Below are 26,022 nucleotides of genomic sequence, written 5' to 3' on the forward strand. Positions count from 1 at the left end.
CACAGCATGAGAAAGTTACAATGCTGGTAGACTGGCTAATCATGTAACCAAGGCTGAAAGGATCAGATATGAGAGATCAGGAGATCCAAACATCTACAGCAGCATTTCACATTTAGGATCTTTTCAGCTCAGCCTGTTAGCTCAACATTCTCCATGCAGATCCCTTCATCTCATGCTGATATGATGAGGCAAAACGTACAGCCGTGTTTCTGAACACAATGCAGAACTTTGGAAAGTGGGTCAAAGATTGAGCCTGTTTTCTTTCATATTGGTATTAAAAATCCAAATCTAAAACCTTGTTTGGGTTTTTATATTTCTGTGGAGAAATATGAAAAGGTGTTTTTAATAATCTCCAGGTGGTTTTCTCATCATGTTTCTACAATTTTTCACACACATTCACATTTCACAGGAAGAGGAAGAATGAAAATTACAACTTAAACATATTTTGCTCTTTGTTTGGCTTTGAGCTTGTGGGGATGTTATGTCATGATCTTGTTACTCTTATTAGCCATTATGAAGCTGCTGTCTCAGGTGACAGTATGAGAGACTCAACATTACTTGATTCCTGCAGGCGTTTATTGTCTGATCCTAAAATATCAGCCTGTGGAATTTCCCACAGTAAAGCCGTATCATAAAACTGTTCTCCAGGCCTTATTCTCAACTTGCTTTATTATATGATGTAATTAGATTTTATTCATCCATTTATTCATGTTTTTGCAAGTAAAGTCACAGTTCTAACAAGAGAGAAAATGTAAAACTAAAAGAAAAGTAATGCCATCTTTAATTCTTCTGTCATTTTACCTCATCTTTTCTTTCTGTTCCTCACTATTCTCCAAAGTTTAGCTTCTTAAGTCATTAAGATTTACACCTGATAAAAGTTGGTCAAAATCTTTCAAACTGACCAAAAACATAATCAGCAGTTAGATTTGCATATTAGTTTTTTTTTTACTATTTACTGTTTATTTGCTGATATTTTGTCATTTTATTTTAGTTCATTTCTTTTCGTTGTTTGTTTTGGATTTATGTCTTTAATTGTTTCTTTTTTCTTTACTGTTTCTATTAGTTTCTGGTTTCTCTCTCTCCTCCTCCCTCTGCCTGCCAGCTTGTTCCTGTCCAGCTGTTTGTCATTCCTTCATTTCGCTCTGCCTTCTCTCTTCATGTCCGTCTGATTAACCCATCAGGTTCCTTCTCACTCTCTCCTCTGTCGGTGTATTTAAGCTCCCTGGTTTACATTGTTCTCCCTCTGGCTTCTCCCATTGCACTTCGTCATTGTTTTACAAACTTGCCTCCAGTTTCTCTTCCCTGTCATCCTCGTAAGTTTTCATTTGCTTCATTATTGAATAGCTTCTGCATTTTTCTTGCTGTCTCTGTTGCCTGAGCTTGTGTCTGACTTTAAAAGACAGTAATGACATCTTACCCTGCAAAATGCACAAATATTACATTCTGCTAACAGCTTTTTATTCCTGCCATCTGCAAGACTCAACAAGCTATTACCTTTGAAAATGTGATGCTGTTTAATCTGGTTGTAATTTAAGCAAATATGCATCATATTTAGATGGACATGAACCTGAACAGATGCATAACCTCATTTAATCACGGACACACTGCATCACGACAAAATCATGAAATTATTTGAAACATTAAAGAACAGATTTGTCTTTCAGTGTGTTTAAAACCTGGAAACTTTGGTTTGCATTTCTGCAAAAAGCATCATAAAAATCTGAAAAACTAATTTTACACTAAATGGTGATTTTTTTTAAAAAAAAGGACTGAATTCACTAAAAAGATCCACTAGAGTGGATCAAATAACACTTCTCTGCTGATGTGTGTGTGTGTGTGTGGGTGTGTGTGTGCGTGTGTGTGCGTGTGTGTGTGTGTGCGTGTGTGTGTGTGTGTGTGTGTGCGTGTGTGTGTGTGTGTGTGTGTGCGTGTGTGTAGGGGTGTGTGTGTGTGTGATGATGTCATATTTGGCTCAGTAGCAACTGATCCTGCTTCAGGTTTTTTTCCTGCCAGTTAAAACCAATTATTTTTACTTTTACTTTTCATAACAGACTCTCTTCCTGTCAGTATCAGGCTCTGCCATCCAGTCCCAGGAGGCTCATGCCAGTCTGCCTCATAATTTAACACCCACTGAAACCAGATCATGGAGTGCTGCCTGTTGCCAAGATGGTACAGCGCTGTGGCTCATTGTTCTCTATCATCCATCAAAGCATTTAGTGTCGGTGAAGACGAGCTCAGCGTTTCTACACGACTCTTATCTAAAGTTTATGCAGGATCTTTTACACAAAGTCTCTGGACAGGGAAGAATAGGATAACTTTACAACTTTTAGCCTCCAGTTGAGTAAGAACTTACATAAAATTCCTTTGTGTGATTTTTTAAAACACGGGGAAAATCCAATGAAAGCATTGTTAGAAGGTTGTGTAAAAAACACTGCAGACCCAAACGACCTCCCAGGGCATTATTACCCAACACAAGCTCCTGTCGCCAGTAAGGCCCTCTCAAATGAATACCTGGAAGTCCCTCTAACGTTTTTACTGTTTCAACAAAAAATCAAGGGTCAACATCATCATAAAGTTTGCTCATCTATGTTACACCTTTGTAAAAACAAAGGTGTGATGTAAAAAAATAAAGAATTATCACAGTCACTCTTGCAAAACCGCAAAACAAGTGAGTCTAAACTGGGACTAAACATCAAATGCTTTTGTGGATTTTTCACCTTTAGAAAGGAGCAAAAATAGAAATTGAGATATTAAAGAGAATCACATGCTTCCCGACGGTGGCCAGTATTTTTCCAGTTTAAAGCCTTTCCTAAAAGGACCAGGCTCTTGTTGCTGAGGCAGAATAATTAGGGCAGAACCTTCTGAGGGAGACCATTAATCTTAATCTTTGTGACCAACAACAGAGTAGCCTTTCATCCAAAACCTGAACGGGTCAACTTAATGCCATCAGTCTCTTAGAGCTGCACCAGAGGAATTAAAAGCAGCTTATTTCTCTGTTGGAAGTTCCTGATTCGTTTTTTAAAGTGGTTTCAGGTATCCGAACAGGTGAACCGAGAAAAATGCATGTTTGTTTCTTTTTTTACATTGTTTTATAAGTTTGTTTTCGCAGCTAATCTTGAGAGAAGCAGTATCAAAGAGTTGTCTATTCACTTGATTTTCAATTCAAGTGATTAATTATTAGAAAATTGCTAAGAATATAAAATATATTCTTATGATGTTTGAACTTTGAGTTTAAACTAGAGGCCTGTAATTTTAGCGACGGCAGCAGAGGAAGTGAATTCTCATTCAGTCATCTCATTCGACTCGACACGTCTGTCTTCGCAGAGGAGGATCGTTGTTTACAATGCAGACAATTTCTGGTAGAGACAAACTGGCACATTGCATGACAACCCTGGTCCTCAAGGATCACTGTCCTACATGTTTCAGGTATTTTCTAGCTTCAGTCCAGCTGATTTCAATTAATGACTCATTAACAGCCATTTGTTGAGCTGCAATCAGTTGAATCAGGCACATTGAAGCAGGGAAACCTCTAAAACATGCAGGACAGTGAGCCTTGAGGACCAGGGTTGGGAAACACTGCTGCAACACATTCCCAACTGCAGGTGTTTCATTGCCCTCACACACACAGGGCTTAAACAATTGGGTGATTAAAAGTCTTCTACGGCAGTTCAGGAGGTTACTGCAATCATTTAAGCTGGAGCAGACGTCTAAAATAACTGAAAACTGAAAACTGGTTGTTTAATTCATCCAAACACCCATCAGTAAAAGAAAAATAATCAGAATCTAAAAAAATATTAAATAATACCCCTTAAATGCAAAGAGTTAATTAACTGCTTCCACCTTTACTGATGTTTGACCGTAAAGTAATGAAACGTGGTGAGACTCAGTGAATGGCATCAAACTACTAATAAGTGTGGGAATTAGTGTGGACAAATGCTAAAGCAGTATTTACTGCTGGGATGTAATTATAGAGGAATGAACAGCAAACAGCTTAAGTAAACAGCTGTTTGTCTGCAGAGTTTCATTGCAATATAAAAACTCGTCCAGCTGCTTTAAAACGGCCGAGGATTCCAGAGGAGTTCAGGACTTCTGGTTTCTACATGAGATAAAAGAAACTTTCCTAAAACAAACTGCAACTCATAGCAAAGACCAGATGGGAGAGAAAAGACGGGGTAATTCTGATCATATTTGACTGCAGTTCAAGGTTTTCCCAGGGTTGTCTGCAGTTGTTGTGGATGAAATGTTACAGGAACTAAACTGTCCTAAAGGGAAGTAGAAGAGGGTCTGTGGTTAACACCAAGAATTATTTCTGCTCTTACGCATCAGGCCAACTGTCCAAAAGTTAAAAAAGCAAGCATCCAAAACAATAAGGGAACAATAGTCCAACATGCAATGACTCAACCAAGCTAACTTTGTAAAAACCTAAAGAAGGACAAATTATTGTAACAGTGTCACTCCAGCAGGATTCCCCTCTAGGGGGCGTAATTCTGGAAAATGAGAGGTCAAGAACCTAAAAGCTGCAGTGCAGTAGCTCTGAGGTTGGAGATTTCTGCTTTAAACTGCCACCATTATGAAAGTTTCCATGAGTTTGATGTGCTCAGTTGGTTTTAATCTGTTCCCAGACGTATCCTGTCCTACATACTCCAGAACGGTGGGCGACTTTCTGCACCTTAAGCTGCCAGCACAAAGCAACGACGTGAACCGATGAACAGGCGTGTCACTAAAGGTACCTTCTGTTCAAAATGATGCTTTGGTTAAACACAACAACTGATGTAACAGTGACTGAAAAAATCTGCATCTAAATATTTTATTGTATGTATTTGATGGGAACAGACACAGAAAACAGGTTAAGGGTCAGATGTTGCCTACATCAGTGAATTAGCCATTAGCCATTAGCCATTAGCCATGGCTAATCAGCCATTAGCCATGGCTAAATGTGTGGCTATTGCGTCACACATTCAGCAATCAGGACAGCAGGTTTTGTTTCCTGGAGAAAAAAAAACTAGTAACACCAGTTTTGTTAAAGATGGTTTCTATAGAGGAACTAGATTGGAGGGAAGGCGGATTGCAGAATCTAGGAATAAAATGTAGATTATGAGGGCAGATATCATCATCTCAAAACGTCACCAATAGATGCTTTGATTAAAAACCAGAATGATTTGGGAAAAAAATAAATTTCTGGTGAACTTTGTACCAACAAGGACGCAGAAAGAAAAGATGGTATTGGAAGTGCTTCAAGATGTGGACCATAATGTCCGCCGAAGAGATTTCAGGTCTTATTAATCCTGTCCTTCCACCATTCATCAGGGCTGAAACATGAAACATGAAACATGGAGGATACAGGAGACAACCTGGTGAGCTGCTGTCATCTAAAACACAAAGAATGAGCCGCTCATTTTAGAAGATGTGATTTTTGTAACAGATGTATACAGAGGTGGAAGACTTCAGCCAAAATCTCAAATAAACTAAACTTAATGGCAGTATTAAAGTCAACATGCATAAAGAGTAGCATCCCTCTCTCTGTCCCACTGATTACAGAATAACTCTTGGAAAATAAAAACTAACTGACATTGACAAGTTACTTATTCAGGTTCAGGGTTTTTACAGTCACTGCAAGGAGCCAGAACTGAATTAAAAAAAGTAAATCATGAACCAACAGGCTCTTCCCTCCCTGGAAACCTCCATGGATGAGTCCTTTTCTTAAACTAACGGCTACATGCTCCCACTTCATTCTTTCTCCAAACACAGTTGTGCATGAGAACAGAACAATCTGACGTTTTCAATACACAGTCACGTTTATCAACGCTGTCCTTCGGCAGCAGCCCATGCATTAAACACTCACTGTGTGTTCCTCATAACTGTCATGAGTTGCTAAGTCGTTGTGAGTTACACCAAAGTGCAACAGGATGGAAGCAGATTTTAGATGAGGAGAGTTTTAATAGTCCAAGAAACCTCCTGCGTAAACCACAGGAGATCACTGGGAACACGAGAAGACAGAGCAAGGAGACACAAGCACCCAGCAGGGAACGATGCAAGAAAACACACACACACACACACACACACACACAGCGGGGCAATCAAGATGATGAACAGCTGGAACCAATTACAGAGGAAAGATGACATGAGATGGCTGAACAATCAAAATACAAAATAAGAAATCCAGAGTAACGTAAAACCAGAGGAACAGCCCAACAACAGAGGAATTTATCCTGCACTGCAAAAATTCACCATTCAGAAATAAAAGTACAAAAATGGCACTCATCTTGGGTAACATAAGGAAACGTATCTGCCATGTCAAACCTTTACAAAAGAAGTAAAAATATTGAACTTCAATGAAGCTACAAACACCTGAAGTTCAAGAACAAGAATTGATCCTCAGTACTAGAACAGGAAATTTTATTGGCTTATTTAAATAAAAATATGAGTTCAGCAACATTTCACATCTGTATTATTTTTTGCACACAACAAAACAAAAATATTAACAGCGGATTGCTAAATGAATGCTTAAACCTTTTTTAAAAACATTTAGAAGTGTTAAGGCGTTGAGCTGTTCTGCACACACAAACACAAAATGAAGAACAATCAACAAAAAGCAATGAGATTATAATCCAGTAATATGAAAACTCACCTGCAGAACATGAAGCATTTCCTCAGTTGCAGGTTCCAGTTTTTCAGGCGGAGCAATGAGTGACGGGAGCATTTCTGACAGAGTCTTCACCATGGCAACCGTTTGGTTTACTGGAAAACAAGACAATCTCATTTTATTTGAGACTTTGTATTAATACGCTCAACAAGCTTCTGGTTCCTAAACTACTTTCAATATAAGATCAATGGAAAACTGGACTTAGAAACATCCAAGTAGAGTGTTTGTCAATCAAACGTGAAGAAGAAAAGAGGAAGAGGAGGAGAACGATCAGAGCTGAAAGTGAGCGGTACACTGATATAGATCACCTGTAATACAACAAAGAGTTAAATCAGACATGAGAGTTGTGACCCACTAACCTGAGAGGACGGTTTCTGATCGGGGGGTTTGGTTACAGAAGACAGAGAATGAAAACAGTGACGTGGTGAGAGGAGCGTAGAGGAGATGTTTTCCTGCCAAGACCAGCAGAGATTCCTGGAAATTCACTTCAGTGTCAAACAAAAGAGCTTTGATTTGTTCTGCTTACAAAAGACAAATATTCCTCTGGAATCACTCATCCCTGTTTGAACTAGACCAACTTCGAACCAGATTCACTAACCACTTCAAACGAGGGCTGTTTTTAGCTTTCAAATGATTTAGATTTTACATTGAGGAGGGATCCGGGAATTACTTTTTATTTGGAAAATAAAATCATAAAACATTGGTCAACAGTTATGCTGCTTATGCTGCTAAGAAAAGTTTTTTATGTTTCACTCGTGTGAGGATCTGTTGCTGGAAAGCACAGGAACATAAAGCTGCTGAAGAACTGATGCAAAGTCCAAAACGTACTTTTATTTATCTGAGAGTCGCGTCTGATCTGATGGACTTTCAGTAGAAACACACACACTGAAAATAAATGCATCAAACATTTAATTTAAAATTTACTTTACATACATTTTTTAAAGTGATTTTGCATCTTCCTACTAAAAGTAAGGACACAATCCTTCTGTTTAACAGCTTATTAACACACTTTAAAAAACGTTTTCAGGTTCTCATTTGTGTAATATTTTTGATTTTCAGTCCATAGAAAACATGATATTGGGTGTTTGACTTCAGCAGGATTTCAAACTGACATTCACAGTATCGTAAAATCTCTGCGGTTTTGTCTTCAGCTTTTTTATTATTACAGTGAATTACATGTCTGTCCCACCACATATCTGAAATGATCTGCCTTTTTTCTTCTCTTTGTTTAAGGATTTTGGTTTTGCTACCTATAAAGTAGTAAAATAGACCAGTCTCGTGTGTAAAGCCAATTACAGACCCTGATGTAAACACTTAGTGTCTTTACACTGGAACCAGACGACAAGACTTAAAAAACTGTCCCCTGAAGGAAGCCAAGTCCGCCGCATGCGTGTGGAGCTGCAGTGGTGCTGCTCACATTTAGGATTAGAAAACAAAAACAGACCCAAAACAACCACAGTGAGACCAAAATCCACTTTATCTTTTTAAATCAGCTGCTGCTTTCCCCAACAAAATTCCTTATCATCAACATCAAAGAACCAGAAACCAAAATTATCCTCACAGCATTCTCAATCACGTTTCACACTCTCTGCAATCTGCTCTCAATTTAGCATTTTTGATAAGACTGAGCTTCGGAAAACTCAAGAAATGTTGTTTTTTCCACTTTATAACCAGAATGTCACTAAGTGTGAGGTTGGTCTGAGGCCTTACAGACACATCGTTGGTGCACAAACATCAACCGTCTCCAAACTCCCAGCAATAACATTTAAGGCTTCTTTCCCAGAACTGAGCTCAAGAATTATGGGATAAGTGAACATCTGGAAGGTCAGGATTTTATGTTGAATCTGGTTTTATATCAGGAGGAAAAATATTATTTTCATCTTCCACAAATCTAGATTTTCCATAACAGCTGCTGCTTTGTAGCCGATGTATTTATTGTTCAACACATTTTGTTTGTAAATGCAGGTTACAGAATTTCTGACTTTGATCTGTAATTCTTTTCATGTTTAAATAACCAAAATGAACAACATTTATGAAATGCTTCATCCTTCCCTGAACTGTGATTTTGACACAAATAAAAAAACACCACCTCTTTATTTTTGCCTAAAAATATTTTGGGCAAAAACAAGCCATTTTTGGCAGAAATGATTTAAACCATTATTTTAGGAAGTTGACACTGTACAAGTTAAACATCACATGAGAAAGACCAGCGGGTTTTTTGGAGATGTTAAAAATTTGGTTGCATGAGCAGCAAAGCATTTCCATTCAACAGAATCAACACAACTGCAACTGGAAAACCTGAACAGTGAGTCAGTAAGATGAAAGCAGCTGATTCTTTATTAAACAAACAAAAAGAAACTAAATCTTAATGTCAACCAAAAGTAAGGAGATGCATTCAGTATTCTGAATTCGATCCCTGTATTCATGCATAAAAGGAGTTCATCAAAAGACCTGACAGGACTTTATTCTTGCACAAAATCCTCCTAATTCTCTCAGCTTTAAACCCATTTAGTTTCTTATTAATACATAAAAAACAGAAAGTGAGTCAGCAGCTGAAATAACTCTGAAGGTTTCAGTCAAAAACAGCCTCCAACATTATTTTTAACTCATCACTTATGCTACCAGATGCATATTCTCTGCCACTCTTATTATTTTATGCTCCTCCTCCTGTGAGCCCTGCAGAGGTTCAGTTCCAATCTGCCATTGAAGCTTTTCCCAGAATGCCTCTGGATTATCCAGATATTATTTCTATATTTTTAGGTCTTTGAATACTAAAGTTGTGTGAATGGTTAATGTTATCACATGCTCTGTAGGTTTGTTTATAACAACATAAAAATGGGTTTTACAGGGATGATTACTTCTTACAGTTGCCACTTGCTTTGGAATCGACTGCATGAATAGAGCAGAGAGAGAAAAGAGTTTTTGACGTTTTGTCTTTAGCCACGATTTCAAATGAGAAATTGCTGAGGTTACAGAAAAGCATATTAATGAAAAAAAATCATTTTTATTTCAGTTTGAGGCATTTTCAACTGTTCATATTTGTTTTATGATCAAACTACTGGATGCGCTCGATTTCCCTCACAGTTTAATTCAGGAAGTTCTAGACTGAAAATTTTAAATGATCTTAATGATTCGTACTGCAAGACAGAACATACACAGCAACAAAGTGGTGCATTAAAAAAATAACTTAGAAAAGCTCAAACTCACCTAAAACATAAGGGATGTGGGAATAAAACTGTAGTTTCCTGAAAGACTGAGCAGTTATGACTGGGCCTCATGTGAACAGACTGTTACTCCCCTGGGGGAAAATTAAATTAGAGTTTATTTGATCAAATTTCAAAGGCTTTTGGAAGGTTAATTCAGTTTAATTTAACTCTGAGTCTCAGCTTTTATCCTGGTAAACAGCAAAGATGCAACAGTGCTTTATTTCTATTGCCACGGCTGTGAGGTGTAATAGAAATAAAGGGCATCAAATTTTCCCAGAACTGTTTCAAACAAACCCAAATGACAAAAACACCACCTGAAGATCAGAGCGTAGAGCTTCAGTATGAATATATATGGATGTTTGTTGTTTGATAAGAAGGAAATGACTTTTATTGTGTGCATATTTATTAATACATGTACCTTTAATGTGTTCAAATCATGCAAAAATATCCAATTGAATATTAATCCAATAAAATGACAAATTTTCACACTAAAGTAAACGTTTGGACTGATAATTGAACTGCTGCTGTCAGTAGAATCAGGGTTTTGTTTGTTATTTGTTTTATATTAAAAGTGTGATGCAAACGAGGGCATCTTTGTAAACACAATGTCTCCACAGGCAAATCAGATCGGTGCAAATTCTGACCACAGTTTGGCCATGAGGGCCGGGCTGCTGGTCCAGGATGCTGCTGGTCCAGGATGCTGCTGGTCCAGGATGCTGCTGGTCCAGGATGCTGCTGGTCCAGGATGCTGCTGGTCCAGGATGCTGCTGGTCCAGGATGCTGCTGGTCCAGGATGCTGCTGGTCCAGGATGCTGCTGGTCCAGGATGCTGCTGTGTGAAATGGGTCACTCCACTGTGTCTGCTGGCGATTCGCTCATGTTGGAGCTGCTGTCCATCTACCTGTTGGCAAACGTTTGCAGTGGAATACTTTTGGTATTTACTAAAAGTCTGATCAGTTTATGTTGCTTTGATTTAACTTTAGCACTGCAGCGTTACATCCTCTAGACTTTGACTCTTTTTCCATTCACTCAATTGTTTTCAATATACTCAACCCTTACATGCTTTTTTCCTCATTGCTGTTTATTTCTCCCTAATTTGTGAGCTTCTCTTGAAGTGTTGGATGTTTGGTTTCATTCTTTTCTATGAATTCTGCCAGGCTGAAATCACTTGCATAACAATTTCCTCATTGACTCAGTCATTAGTAATGCATTGAACATCTTGAAGAAGGATGAAAAGATCTGCATATAACTGAATAAATTTAGATTTTTAAGTTATATCCATATTAGAAAGGATGCACTGAAAGACAAGTTGAATGACAAAGATTAAGGAGGGAAAGAAATGAATTTAGAAACCCATTTGCATCGATCTCCTTCAATTCTCCTCTCTGTACTTCCATCAGGATTCTGTCCATCCTTGGCTTGGTTTGTGGTGAACCACACGGTGAACTGCAGGCCAAACCTAGTGGCTGTTTTCTTATAAACCTCACGGCAGCAGCACACAATGTCACGCTGGGCGGCCAACCGCTGCAGAACTCCAGTCAAAACAACTCCATCAAGCAGCTGCTGAAAAACCCTGAAAATTGTGTGACTGCCACAATCTGCAGAGGAAAACAAATCTTCCACTAACGAAAAGCCACAGCAACAACATAGGTGATCCGAATCTAGACGACATTAATGTTTTGAGCATTTTCAGGCATTTCAAATGCAATTTCATAACTTGGGTATTTTCTGCACCAGCACCACTCTCTGCCATAAAAACATGTTTTTGTCCCCACTTATTTTTCCATCTTGGAATACCTCCTGCCCACTGGTCCCTGCTAATTACAGCATACATTTCATTAATCCCAATCCGTGTCCTGTTAAACGCTGACAGAACCTGAACACAGTTCCCTGAGGGAGCAGCAGCCTGAAGCTAATGCCATCAGACGTGAACAGCATTGCTGCTGCGGTGATAATAAGCTGAGAGTCGTTTATAAAAACCAGGCTGGACATGTTGACCACACCGCATGCTGCTGCAGACGCCGTCTGCGGCAGTTGGCATGTGAAAACCATGCAGCTCCAGTTACGGTCACATTTGTTTTGCCAAAAGTAACTAAACTATTAAAAGATTTACAAAGCAAAATATTCAGGAAAATTTGATTTTACTCTTCAAAACAACAAGAAAACAAGAAAACTGCAAACCAGTGTCTTAATTTGTAAATGTTCTGATTTGCTGGCCAGGCTTTTGATTTCATGCTAAACTCAAAAGAAGGAAAAAAGTAAAACCGGTTTGATTAGTTCTATGTTTTGTTACAAACTAATCACCCTGTATAATCCTCTTTTGCATGTCATGAAAGTCCTGTGGCCAAACAAATATTTAATTTTTCATTCTAACTAGATTCCTGAAAACAAAGAGACAGAAAAAGAATCAGATTTTCATTTTAAGCTCTTGGTCTTTGTTTTTTTTTTGTTTTTTTTAACTACTTACCAATGGTAGCTAATGACTGGATCCAGTCACACTGTGCTTTCGAACCAAAAGTAAAGACAAATGTGAAATACATGTAAAAAACTCACTCTTTCTTCTTTTTTGTGGACATATTTGCACACGAGTGAGAAGCAGTGACCTGTACTGATGTTTCTGAATAAAGTGATTCTAAAAACCCGACCCGGTTTTTACTGTACGGAAGAGGATTAGGGCCACCAAAAAAATAAAGAATTCTAAGATTAAAATCAGAATTCTTTTTTTTTTTTTTTTTTTTTTCCGGTGGCCCTAACCCTCTTCCGTATTACTGGGCTGTTTTAGACTCAACTTTTATTTTTCAGCCAGTAACAGAAATCAGAGGATGGCTTTTCATTCAGAATTTACTGCTCCAGATGTTCAAATCAAAATTATTTACTATAAATTCATTGCATATTAAACTGCATGCACCAAAACCTGCCAGTGTTTCTCAGGGACCGAGTCGGACCAGTCATCAGTCTGGAGCTGCTGATGCTGGTGAAGGAGGCGATCTGTTGAAATTAAAAAGGTTATTAGCAGTTTAAATATGTAAACTAGGGAAATAACATTGGCTGGCTGCACAGAGCAGCATAATTAGTTGTAATTAGGGGAACCTTCATTCCATCCTTCTGTCTGGGTCAGCCCTGAACCACAGCTGCTGAATGGGTGCCAATGACTTTCGGCTTTGCTTGCCCTCCTAGGTCAAAGGTCATATTTGTTGTGGTGTAACATCAATGTGAAATTTTCCTTGTTAATCTACTGTCTGCACCTGGGATGCAGTGAAACTGAGAAGTCATATTTTCCAAATTGTGTCCTATTAACTGGTGGGATCAGGAGACTTACAGTCATTAAGCCAGAACATGCTGTGAAGTAAACAACATAACATCAGCAGTGGCCTTGGGCAGGAGGACGCTTTCCTTCTGCAATCCAAACTATCATGAGGCAGTTATGAATTCAGCGCTGCTGCAAAAACCAAATGGTTGGCATCGCTCTTCAGAGATTACACTAAAATATTTTCCAGCTGGATAATTTTTTCTCTCTAAAACATTCAGAAGGACTCGATGTAAAATAAACAACTGTAATTCCAGGAAGTGCTGTAGTTGTGCATTGAAGTGCCTTTTAATTGTGTGCTTATGGTTATGGAAATATTGACAAAGAATTAAAATAAGTACCATAGTCTTGTAAGAACCTCAAGTCGGGAAAATGTTGTATTAAAAGGGAAATTTCTGCAGACGCATCCACAGATTGCAATGTAAAAATATCAAATGCAGAGATAGCTTTTAACATGGCCTACACTGTAAAAACACAGTAAAAAAAGTATTTTTGGTCTAGTTACTAGTGAAAATATCTTAGTTCATATTAATTAAGATAAAACTAACACAAAAGTAACTTTCAGCAACATACAGGAACTTATTTTAGATCTATATTTGCTTAATATAGATTTTTAAAAAGTTCTACTAGGAGATTATTTTATTTAAAATATGGAAAAGATGTTTTTTTTAAATCAATATTAAAGAATTATTGGCCTAAAATGAGATCCTATTTCTTGCTGAACAGATACTTATAAGTTACTTTGATGTCTATTCAATGCCTAAAAACTAGACCGAATTTACTTGGGAAGATTTTGTGTTTTTACAGAATAACTAGTTAATAAAGTTAGAAAAATGTCCACACAGCCAAGCTTTAAATAAGATAAGCCATACTTTTAATCCGTGACACGTATTATGAAGACCATAAAGAATAAACTGGAGCTCATTTTACTGTAAATAAATAAAAATACCTGTGCTGTAGATCTTAAAACTGCTTTCCTAAATCACAGTGGTATTTATTGTGTTTTCTTTAATATGAGGGATTTGAACAAATGAGAAGCAGTCTGAGGTTTCTCTTCCACCTCGAGCCGCTGACTGCACAGGCAGGCAGTTCCAAAGGAATTTAAACTCATTAGCCTCAGAAGCCTTCGTTACGGCACAATAACAACAAAAAAAGAGATAAACTGAGCCAGACACTTAAGAAAAATTGGTGTCTGGAAGAGAAAACATGCATACTGTAGAGCCGCTGCAGAAGCCTGCGGTGGTCCTGGCAGCTCCCATGAAAGCGTCTGGAGTCACCACAAGCCTCACTTCAGAGTTTGGTGATTCTCATATGATCTCGTGAAATGAGCAAAACCTCAGGTTGCATGTTGTGGTTCTGAAATTGAAATGGGGATTTTGTTTCTCATATGATTATATAAAAATGCGTATAATGTTGTTGTTCTTCATTCCTCTGTTATAGAAAAAAATCATGTGACAAAACCTCAAATTGCTCAGTGTTTTTATGTGTTTTCAAGCCAACTGTGGGTTTGGCTCCAGCAGGGCTGTTTTGGCAAACACAGTTTTGGTCAGTATAGTTAATTCCAGTAGCGTGCAACTGGAAATGAGAAAAGTGTAGAAAACAGTTTGAAAAACACAAAATGAAAGAAGCATAGCAGTAAAAAAATCTGGCTCATGTAATAAGCACTTTTCCAGGAACAGAAGCGAGTTTATAATGTAATATTAGTGGCAGCGCTGATTTATAAGCACAAACACAGTGAGGCTGTTCTGTCGGGCTCAGAAGGCAGATCTGCCCCGGCGTCTTTAAACGGTCCTGGCATCTTGGTATTTCCAGGCTGTCTGACCTGCTCTTATATAACGATGCCTCCGGGTGTTTCAGCTTTGAGAACGGGTCACTCCAATGCAGACGGGCCATTATTCTATGCAAATTACTGAACATGCAAAACAGATGACATTTCACTTAAAGATCAAGGCAAGCCAAGTTTATTTGTACAGCATTATTCATAAGACAGGTAACTCAGAAAGAACGGCTCATGAGAGAATGAGCAGCAGTACAGAAAACTACAATATTTAGTAACATTGTGAAATTATATGCAAAACCAATGAGATGAATAATAAACTGATCGCTGATGTTTGTGGATGAGCTGCAGCTATTTTCTTATCTTGTTTCTAGTGTAAATATCCCAGTACACTTGAAAAAAGACAACAATTTAAAAGCACATTTTCAGTAAGATATATAAGCTTCATTTAAGCCAATAATTCTTGCTTATTGATCAGCAGATTAGCTAAATAGATTAAGTAATACTCCGCTGGCAGATTTTTTTCACTTATAACCAGAAAAATGACATAAGTGAAATAACCAGTGCATTCTTTAATCCATATTTAAGAATTAAATACCTGAAACAAGCTTATATAGCCTCCTGGGAAATTATTTTTCAGTTATTTTGCCTCTTTTTTGGTGCACTAAGATATTTGCCTCATAAACTGAACAGCAATTCTTAGTAAAGTTTTCTGGTTTTGCAGTGCATTTAGTGTTTCTGTCCCTTTTAATCCAGATAAGGATATAAAATATTAAGAACAATCAGTAGAGAATATAAAAATCACATTATAATAAAATACTGTCATGTAGAGGTTCAATGTACATTGGAACTGAAAAACATTGCAAATTCTGTCAAATATTAGTATTTGACCAAATGATTGATGAATTACAAATTCTTAAAGATTATTTTTTCCTTAATCTCATTCTTCTGCTATTTAAATGTATCCTTTCAAAACAATGAGCTGCTGCAGTTCTGTAACAGATTGGATGAAGTCGGGTTTTATAGTTTTAATCCAGGCTGTGGCAGAAACATTTTCACTGACCTGCAACTGAGAGATTTTTGTCTTTTGTCAGAAAAAGGTGAAGATGCATTACAAGAGACTTTACAATGATCTGAAAATAGCAGCATGCACGTCTCCTTTAACGACAGGAAACTCTTTATTTTCAGGCTTCTTCAAACATTTTGTAGATGTAGAGAATCTGTTCTTTCTATCAGTAACCACAATCATCTTTTCAGTGCCTCTCTTAATGACACTTTGACATGCTGGGCGGAGAAGCCAGGGATCACACCATTAGCTCCCTGATGATTCATCAGTAAAACAGAACCACAGATGGACGTCTTCAAAACGCTGTAAAAGCTGAACCATTACAGACCAAAGTCCTGGCTTAGTCTGAACGTTCAGGTCAAATCTCACAAATGCAAAGTAGAGAAAGTTCACAACTCATCCCTACGATGAGATGGGAATTACGAAAATATGTGAGTTCACTTCAGTGTTTTTTTTAGTCAGTTATGGGCTGATGAGACTGGACATTAATATTCAAAGACACACAATCATTGATTGTAAGAAATAAAATAGTGAATTGAAAACATCCTGTGTTTGTCTCTCTCACAGGAATGTTCTTCTTCTAAATAAAATCCATTAATGCACAATGTTGGTCCCACAAGCAAACAGAGTTATGTTCAGGTGCTGTGGGAATATTACTTAAAGTGAACCACAGACGGCAGCAAAGGTGTATATTTATCAGCAGTTGAGTCAACAGATGTGGTGCTTTAAAAGCCAAACTATGCTTTAGGGGCGGTTTTATTGTGTTATTGAGTTTGTATATATAAAAAAGCTAATATGTTATTTTTGGCTGCTTGTAATAAATGAAACCAAGCTGCATGCAAACTTTCTGACTGCAGTCAGAAAGAGGATTTGTGAGATTTAGCAGTGAGATCACATGTTTTCTGCTGCTGCAGCATCATGTTAGGTAACACATGCAAGAGAGACATGACTCATAAAACTTCAATGATCCAAGACATACACTGACTCATGGGGGAACACGCTCTCCTCCCTCACTGTGGTGACAGTTTGCCTTGAACAATAAAATATGGACAGGAAGGATTTTCATTTTTACCATCCAATGATAAAAATCACCAAACTGCAGAGTCATCATGCTGCTGTGTAGAGACTGCCGTAGGAAAATCACATCCTCCACTGTTTTACATGCATTTGTTTGTGATGTTTGAACAAAAAGGGAAAATCACTTTAGAACAATGGCTGAAACATGGCAAACATATAACATGTTTATGGTTCAAGGAGTAGAAAACTGGGATCAGAAGATTAAAATGTGTGGATGTAACTCTGCTCAGTGTTGGAAACACAAATAGCTTGTAGCCAGTTGGAGGTCAGTGATATTTCTGTCACCTCCACGTGAGGAGTAGCAGAGTGTGAGTGTATTTTTACTATTATTTCCATTCAAGTCATGCAGAACTCTGAGGCTTGACGTGCTCCTGAAAAACAAACAATAAAATCCCATTATTGTTTATGTTTTTGTCTGAACGTGTGCATGCTCTTCACTTCACAGCTTTGTCCACTGATGTGCCGACATTTCTACCTCAACATGTGACTCATTCTCAGTCTCAAAATGACTGCAGTACCTTTTCTCTTTCTGGCCACATGCTAACTAAGAAAATCAAGCTAACCACACCAACCTCTGAAATTCATGGACCTCTGTAGTAAATTTCTCTTTCCTCTGATTATTAGTTTTTAGGAAGGTAAACAGGAAGTTTAGTCATTGGATTTCCTGCCATGATGGTAAGGAGCTGAGCCTTCCTGACATCGGGACCTAATTTCACTATTTTAACTTCAGTTTGTCACAGACTAACAACTGTGTAAATTATCTTAGATGTATTAAACAGGAATATGACAGATATCCACTGTTCAGTTTATTTCCATCATCATCATCAATCAGAGGAATGGCATCTTGTCAGACATTTCAACGATAAGGCTGCGTGTTCATGTCAGTATCCAGTTTGTGTCCAGCTGGACGACCATCGACAGGTTATGATGCGTCTTCTTTAAGTCTCCTGAGTGGCCTAAACAAAACCCGTCAGCACTGTTTAAAATGTGTGGAATATTAAGTTGGGTTTCGGTTCGGCATCAAGTGGGTAATTTGAAATACAGTCAATATAATGATATGTGACACGATGTAGGAAATATTTTTATTCCTATGTTAGTGACTAGAAAATCCCATAATTCATCAATATGGTCAATCAGCATGAAGCCAAAAAAAAACTTGGAAGACTTCAGACTTCAGATCATTCATATCCAAACCATCTGTCATCATCACAGTGTTTCTGCAGCAACCAGCTCATATAAAAACAGCATTCCCATTCTTATCGGGAGACGCAGTGAAACTTTCCAGGAGGAATCTTGCAGCTACATGTCCTTGATCAAATAAAAGGTCACCTGTACGCTTTGACATTTGGAGGAATGCTCACCTTGTTTCTACCAATCAGATTAGGGATTAGTTCAGAGATTACCACTACAGTCACAGGAGTTTTTAGCTGTGAATAATTCAAATGGAAACAGGTGCAGGTCCCATGGTGCAACACACTGTGAATCCAGTAAATCTCAGACAAGCTTTCGCCACATTCAGTTATGAAGTTTTTCTCAGACTCATGGTAACCAAAACACAGCAAGTATTTCAAATGATTTGACAAAGACACAATAAAGCAGATTGCAGCTTGACTGGTTGTTTTGAAACGTGGTTTTGAAAAGCTGAATTTAAGACACGAATGGATTTGGATTCTCAAACCCCATTTGTAACATATTTCAGCTCTTTGCTCAAAAGTTGCATGCTGATTGTAAACCTCAAGGCCAAACCTTGAACAGAAGCTGTGTATTTAGACACGCTGCAGGAAAAACATGCAAAACCAAAAAATGAGGAACTTCGCTTCTCTCATTCATTATAAACCAAAACTGGGAGGCTTTAGGCACCAAAGCCAAAATGAAGGGGAAAGATTTAAATAACATCTCTTAGATTCTTACCCTGAGTGTGGAAGCTGAGCATCAGAGCCCGACTTATTAGAGCTGAAAGTCTCTGACTCAACCGTTAAGCTATGTGAAGCACGAAGTTATTCAGGATTTATTTACAAGTCTCTTCAAAATCTTCAGTGGCACAAGGACAGTCGATCACCGAAACATTACCAACCGTCAGGTTCTGTTAGGTTTAATCCCCACTTGAAAAGGATACATGACTGGATTTCACTCAAGGAGTCTTCATTTTAGTTAGTCCATCTTTAGTTTCATAATTTTTTGTAGTCCAACCACTTAGGTGAAAAACCTCAAAACAAACAGAAACACATTTATTACAATCTGAAATTAACAAGATAAATGTCCACACCTTTAAACCATTTAATCCTAAAGTTTAATAAATAGCAAATGTTTTATAATAAAATTCGATACCAATAAATAAATTAGCATATTTAACAACCTTTAATTTCATAGTCAAACATCCTGATCAACATTTTTTTTATTTTTTTTTAAATCTTTTTCCACTTTCTTCTTCAACCAATAAACACCAAGTGTATTGTCTTTTTTTTCTTTTCTTTTCAATAATATTAAAACTCTTAAACAATCAATCCAAGTCCATGTGAATGAGCAACAGTACTGTGAGCTTACCGGCTGTCCTTCATAGTTTTTACAAACCTTTGCACAGTTTTACTTTACGTGCTACCGGGATTGTTTACCTTCTTGTTGTGACATTTCAAACAGGAGTGACAGGTCAGTCACACCTTAAACACCTACACACTGATTAACACCTACACACTGATTGGTAGGAGATTGAATGGTTCTCATCACTCCAGCAGAGAAGAAAGATGCAGCAGAGGGGAGTGGCTGGCTGGCAGTTTGTCAGAATACCAACGGTTGATGCTTTTTATGAACCATTGTCTTCTCCAGGAGTTACATTTTAACTTGTATTTATCACAGGAATAAGTTAGAAAATAGAAAGAACACCTGAGTCATGAAAAATCTGATTTTCTCTGTTGGAAGTGAAGAGCTGAAAAACTGAAAATCTAAAGCACTTATTCTAATCTAAGGATTTCAGTAACAGACTGCAGAAGCAACAGCCATCAAAGACGTTCTGCTCGATGTGTTCGAACCTGAAACAGCAACTGAAGAGTTTTCAGAGTTTGCCTCCATGCTGTGCGATCGCTGCACAAGCTGAGCTACAGTATAAACAGTGTGAATCTTCAGGTTTCATGTGTGTGTGCGTTTGTTTCTAATACCTTGTGGCAACTCCTGACCCAAAAACATCATTTTTGGGTCAGGGGTCAGATTTAGGACTAAGGTGTGAATTGAGTTTTGGTTAGGGTCAGGTACGTAAGGGTTAGGGTAAAGGTAAGGGTAAGGTTTAGGCTGTAGAAATGAATGGAAGTCAATGGAAAGTTCCCACAAAGATAGCTGCGTAAACATGGGCGTGTGGGCGTGTGTGTGCGTGTGCGTGTGCGCGTGCGCGTGCGCGTGTTCGCGCGCGTGTGTGGGTGTGTGCGTGCGTGTGTGTGTGTGTGTGTGTCTGTGTGTGTGTGTGTGCGCGTGTGTGTGTGTGTGTGTGTGTGTGTGTGTGTGTGTGTGTGTGTGTGGGTGTGTGTGTGTGTGTGTGTGTGTGTGTGTGGGTGTGTGTGTGTGTGTGGGTGTGTGTGTGTGTGTGTGTGTGTGCGTGTTGGCTGCTGGTGAAGCTATGAGATCGTTTCTAAGAACAAGTGAATCAAGTCAAGCTGCCTCTTTATAACAATAAAACACTTCAACCACCCAAACCTGAGTGTTGAGATGTTCGTTGGGTTCAGAGGAACCACGGCACAGTCAAAGCTCAAGACGTCTTTCGTTTTCATGAATGTCATGAAAACGAAAGATTGAAACAGAAATATTATGACTGAACTGCCACTTGCATGGAGTTGTATCATTTTCATAAGCTAATATAGATTTTAAATCATTTTTATTTAGAGAAAAATAAAAAGTTAAACAATAGTTAATTTGTCTGAATTACTAAAGAAGCAGTATTATATGTTTTCCATTTTATGGCACAATCAACTAATTATGTTAACTTCAGTTGTTTCAATTTTATACCATAACTAAGCATGTTATCCTTAGTTGCTATAAAAATGTGATGTCAAATGTGACTTGAAAGAAAACAGACTTTGTAATTTGATGCCTTGAAATTGGCCTCTGTCTCTTTAAGATCTCCTGCTTTCTGAAGCAGTAGCAACATCATGGCTCCTCTATTGACAATGGACTTCAAACTAAGTAACCAAAAACTATCCTCTAATAACTGAATATATGATTAAGAACATTTGATATTCCATCAGCAGCCTGTTGATGTTCCACTTCCACTGAGCTGATTCCCATAATTACTGCATCATCATGTTTATTTAACACAAACTTAGGCTGAACAAATGACTTATCCATTTATAGTTAGCTAGATGAATGTTTTCTGGTTCTTGTTTCGCAATTCTTGTAATTTGACAACTTTTGTAAATAAATGAGCAATTAACAGAATTAATTCTTAATGTACATTAAATCAATCCAGTCTTACAAACTATATCCTGATAGTTATTGAATTTGATCTGTGCTGTTTGCCAAACCTTTTGATTGGTATGGTTGGACAGTATATCCTTTTAGTTCATTATTCTGTTATTTTATTTTTGCTTTTAGACATTTTTATCCTAATGTTGGTAGAACTATACAACCTTCTGCAAGCATAAACTGTGAAAAGACTAAATAAAATAACTCAAATATATTCCTCAAAACGTTTTCCAGGTGGTTATATCAATAACTGATTTCAGTAAGAAGGAAGAATATACCAATCGGGTAAATGATGCTCCTAAATACCAAGAAGTTTGTCAGAAATATTTCTGTTGCAGCAGGATCTCAGTTATATCTGTGTGTCAAGTTAAATCTCAAGAGATTATCCAGACTATTCCCAGAAAGCCACAGGTGGTTTAGAGGAGGAATACTGCCATCTTGTGGGTAAAATGCAGCAGCACAACAATTTCCCACATTCACAGGTAAAACTGTAAAATCTCACTTTCATCTGAGGAAAAATAAATTGCAAGAAACTTAACTCTTTATGTTTCCAGCTCATCTGCTACCGTTATCATAATTTGCATGGTTAGAACCAGCAATTAAAAGTAACACTAATTGTTTTTCAATTTTTTTAATTGTTCAACTGAAAAATGTTTACACATGGATATGATTTAAACACAAAAACACAAATAGGGATACAAAATGATTAAATGAAACTTTTCAAACTTAATATTTGTGACATAATGGACTTCTGAGACGCATCTACATAATAACTGGGATTTTAATGAATCACAATTTTAATAAAAAACCTCTGCCTGCTAATACTTCAAAAATACAATCTGAAATCACAAGGAGACATTTTGTAACACAAGTACAGAATGTAAAACTAACAATTTCATCAAATCTAAAACTATTGATATCCTGAGCAAAGTCAAATGACGTATCCACCAACGAGTTCAACAACAAAATAAACACAAAATAAAACAAAAAAATGCTGTCATTCTTATCTTGCTCCATTTCTTCACTCAAAAATATGTTTGCAGGCAACTTAACAGAGTGGGAGAAATTTTTCTCGTGAAATTAGAAGTAGAATCAAGCCAGAAACAAAGAAAGTGGGCAACACTTTACAGCAGACATGGAGGCAACAAACCAGCCGTCCATCAAGCGTCTGGTTTCAGCCCACCCTGAGGGGCGGAGCTACGAGAACCACGCCGTCGCCTCTGACAAACAGCATGGGGATGTTCCTCTTTGTAGACTGAAAAACAGCATGAAAAACAGTCACATGAAACTGTAATCTTTCATTTTTAACTCAAGTCTGCAAACGTAGTTATGAAACATATTTAACCAGGAGGTTGTTGTGTCTCCTGGAACCACGCTTAACACATTTCTGCAGATATACTCTGCTTTTTACTACCTACACTAAGAGATTAAACTTTATAAACTGTTATGAAATCTTATCCAAAACGTAACGGATCTCTGCAGATAGCAACTGGATCCCATTACGTTTTAAACTCAAAACGTGCAAAAAACTGACCTTCAGGGCGTCAGTTAAGATCGTTAAAGGACTAAGGAAGTGAAGTAGAGCTGCTAAACTTACAGAAAATGTTGACAAAGTGATGATGGGAAAGAAAGCAGCATCAAAAGACCCAAAGCAGTTTAAAACAGACTGAGTTTCTAACACTGTAGATGATAGAGAGGTGAACTAAAGAAGATTGCATAAATCGGAATAGAAGTGTGGGAAAAAAAACAACAAAAGGAAAACAGGGACTTTACCTTGTAGAGTTCCTCATACGTCTCCTCATCGATCTCCACGGTCGTCACCGTCTCCTCCACATCCCCCAGGATCATGTTCAGGTGCTGATCATATGCCTGGGACAACATGAACCACGTGAGTGAGGTCAAAGATCTAAACTGACAGAAGTGGATCACCTGATCCAGTGATCGTAGCTTACATGCAGACGGCCCCGAAGCTCCCGGTCGTTCCTCATCTTGACATAGATCCGCTCGTCCAGACTGAGCCTGATCAGGTCAAGCGGCTCCTCGACTGTGTTGGTGGTTGGTTGCTGCAGAACACAGAGTGACAGTTACTTCTGTTTTCAAACAGAACCTCTATTATTCTGCCATAGCCACTTAGAAACCAATAAGTAGCAGCTTAAAATCCTGGCAAAATGACAGACCTCCAGGTGTTCAGGGATCTAATCTGTTCACTAGGGATTTTTTTTTATTATTTTCTAGTGGACTTTGACAGTCAACAGACAGGAGAGCTGCGTCTTGAGGGCGATACTGTCTGTTGATTGGATGCCCATGCATCATATGCAATACAACAAATCTGTTGATTTGAGGCTTACATGTATGAAAGTTGTATATTGTATATTCTTATTTTGTCCTTTAAGTGAAACAAAAGCAATATGTTTTCCAAATAAAGGTTAAATAATCACAAGCTTTTATAATAGCCAAAAAAATCCAAAATATGTGCAGTAAAAGTTAAAAGAAAAGTGGCATTCATCACCCAGTTGCGAAGGGAAAGCGATAGGACGAGCTCGTAAAATTAATTACTTCTAGCAGTTATGTACTTTATTTTGTAAATGGATGACAAAAAAAAACACCAAAACACGATTTTATGACATTCACGACAGCATTCCATGCTGCAAGTCAGGCTAATTCGGTTAGCTGGTTTCACAGGCCCGAACAGGCTCGTAAAAGTATCTTTAAAACCAAAGCCCACACTAAGCTTACAAACTCAAACAGAAGTCTCACTATATCGCTAATATTTTACACAAAGTCAATATACCAATGACATAATAATAATTTCGGCTTAATTCAACCCAGCAGCACAAACCTGCTCGACTTCGTCCGCCATGTTTCTTTGAAATTACGTCGAGCGGAGGGATGGATACGGAAGTTGCCAGGTCCGTAAAAAACACTATTTCGGGCAAACGCAAAGAACACCTGCTCCTTTCGAAGAAAATTACTTTTATTTCTCCCTTTCTTAATATGGATTGATTATACAATGCTCAGAAAATCGATAAAAATAACCTTAAATTTATTTTCCTCTTAAGAAAAAATATATTACATAGATTTCTTTGTTTGCAATTAAAATGCAATCCATATTTTCTTTGTGTAACCCTTTGCAATTATTAATATTTACATCTTTGCTGTAGTTTTTCTTGATTAGTCGTTTACTTCCAGATCCCGAAGTATTCACTCTACAAGCTCGACATTACGTGTGGTGGTTCGTAAGAAAGACAAAAAGAGCAAATTTGGCAACCCGTTTCAGGAGAATAAAGCGTGTCCTCTGTTCCTTCTTTCCAGGCCTTTCCATAATCCCCATCGGATTTCTGTGAGGTAAGAAAATCAACCGCCAAATCTGTTCGTTTTTACCATAAAAATCCTTTTTGTTCCATTACTGCGATCTCTTTTCCGAGCTTAGCGTTTGTAATACATTATGATCATTTAATAATGAATAATATAGTGTATCAATGTATATAATATTCAAGTACAGTGGAGTTCATTGTCAAATAAACCAGTTTAATGTATAAAAGTTTGTAAACAAGACGTTGTTGCCTTTTTCTGTGCTTGATGCCATTTCATTTGTTTGGTATATTGTTTCTTCCTGACTGTTTCTCTGCTACTCTGTGTGTATACAGCAGTGCTTGTGGTAGTGTGTCCTCCTCTGGCCAAAGACAGCCCAGTGCTCCATACTGGGTTTGTCAGCGAACTGAGGAGGCAGATCAGAGCAGTGGCAGTACCCATTCCATCCTTAGCTGCCAGGTTGCTCTGTGGTGGAAGAGATCCCTGCAACAAACATGTCATACATGCATCCCAAGCCTCTGTCAACTAACACCTTATGGGTCTTATGAGCTCCTTAAAGCAACCTGTGTGTGTGAAATTGGGTCATGCAATCGTCTCTTTGCTTGTATCTGGGTCCTGTACTTACAGCATGCTGGTTTGTACATTAACTTGTTATCAGTGACTAGTTGCTTAGTGATAACCAACCTGCATGCTGTTTTGTGTTTGTTCAACAGGAACATAACCAGCCACAGGGTGGAGCTGGAACAAAGACCAAAGATGACATTCTCCTCTGGTTTTGGTTAGCGCTCATATTGGCACAAAAAGAAACATTTCTGGAAGACAGAAACAACAATCTGCTCTCCCAAGCTGGTGCATTCTCTGAGTTTTATTGTATGAAGAAGATTCAAAGCAGACAGTTAGGAATTGGGAACAGTTTTATCAGGTTTTATCACGATCTATCGTTTGTGTTGGATTTTGTCATCTTTCTAGGTTTTGATTATGACTTGTTGTAATTTTCAGTTCTTTTAATACATTAGTCTCTTCCAGAGTTTGGATTTCTTACCTTTCATCGCACAATTTTTAAAATAATTTTTGTACAAATGTTCCTTGACTCTAATCTTATCCCCCAGTTTAGTTGTAGTCATAACATGCTGATGTTGAGTTTTGTTTTGTCATATTACAAATTAGTATCATTTCTAGGTTTTAAATG

The 26,022-nt window shown here is 37.8% G+C and overlaps 1 protein-coding gene and 1 long non-coding RNA gene across 2 annotated transcripts; one reads left to right on the plus strand and one right to left on the minus strand.

The window, feature by feature from the left end:
• The first annotated feature begins 1,127 nt into the window (after positions 1-1,127).
• On the plus strand, positions 1,128-12,487 carry LOC122834026. Its single transcript, XR_006371113.1, has 3 exons — positions 1,128-1,313; positions 4,623-4,726; positions 10,467-12,487. It is a non-coding gene; the product is annotated as an uncharacterized LOC122834026 (long non-coding RNA).
• A 9,797-nt stretch (positions 12,488-22,284) lies between these two features.
• On the minus strand, positions 22,285-24,443 carry lsm3 (LSM3 homolog, U6 small nuclear RNA and mRNA degradation associated). The gene is made up of 4 exons (XM_044122091.1): positions 24,361-24,443; positions 23,474-23,584; positions 23,295-23,390; positions 22,285-22,776 (listed from the first exon to the last, which is right to left on the minus strand). Exons 1-4 carry the CDS (start codon positions 24,379-24,381, stop codon positions 22,696-22,698), a joined length of 309 nt encoding a protein of 102 aa, XP_043978026.1. The 5' UTR covers positions 24,382-24,443; the 3' UTR covers positions 22,285-22,695.
• Positions 24,444-26,022: the final 1,579 nt, after the last annotated feature.

This window comes from Gambusia affinis, linkage group LG07, assembly GCF_019740435.1.
Source record: "Gambusia affinis linkage group LG07, SWU_Gaff_1.0, whole genome shotgun sequence".
Classification (NCBI taxonomy): Eukaryota; Metazoa; Chordata; class Actinopteri; order Cyprinodontiformes; family Poeciliidae; genus Gambusia; species Gambusia affinis.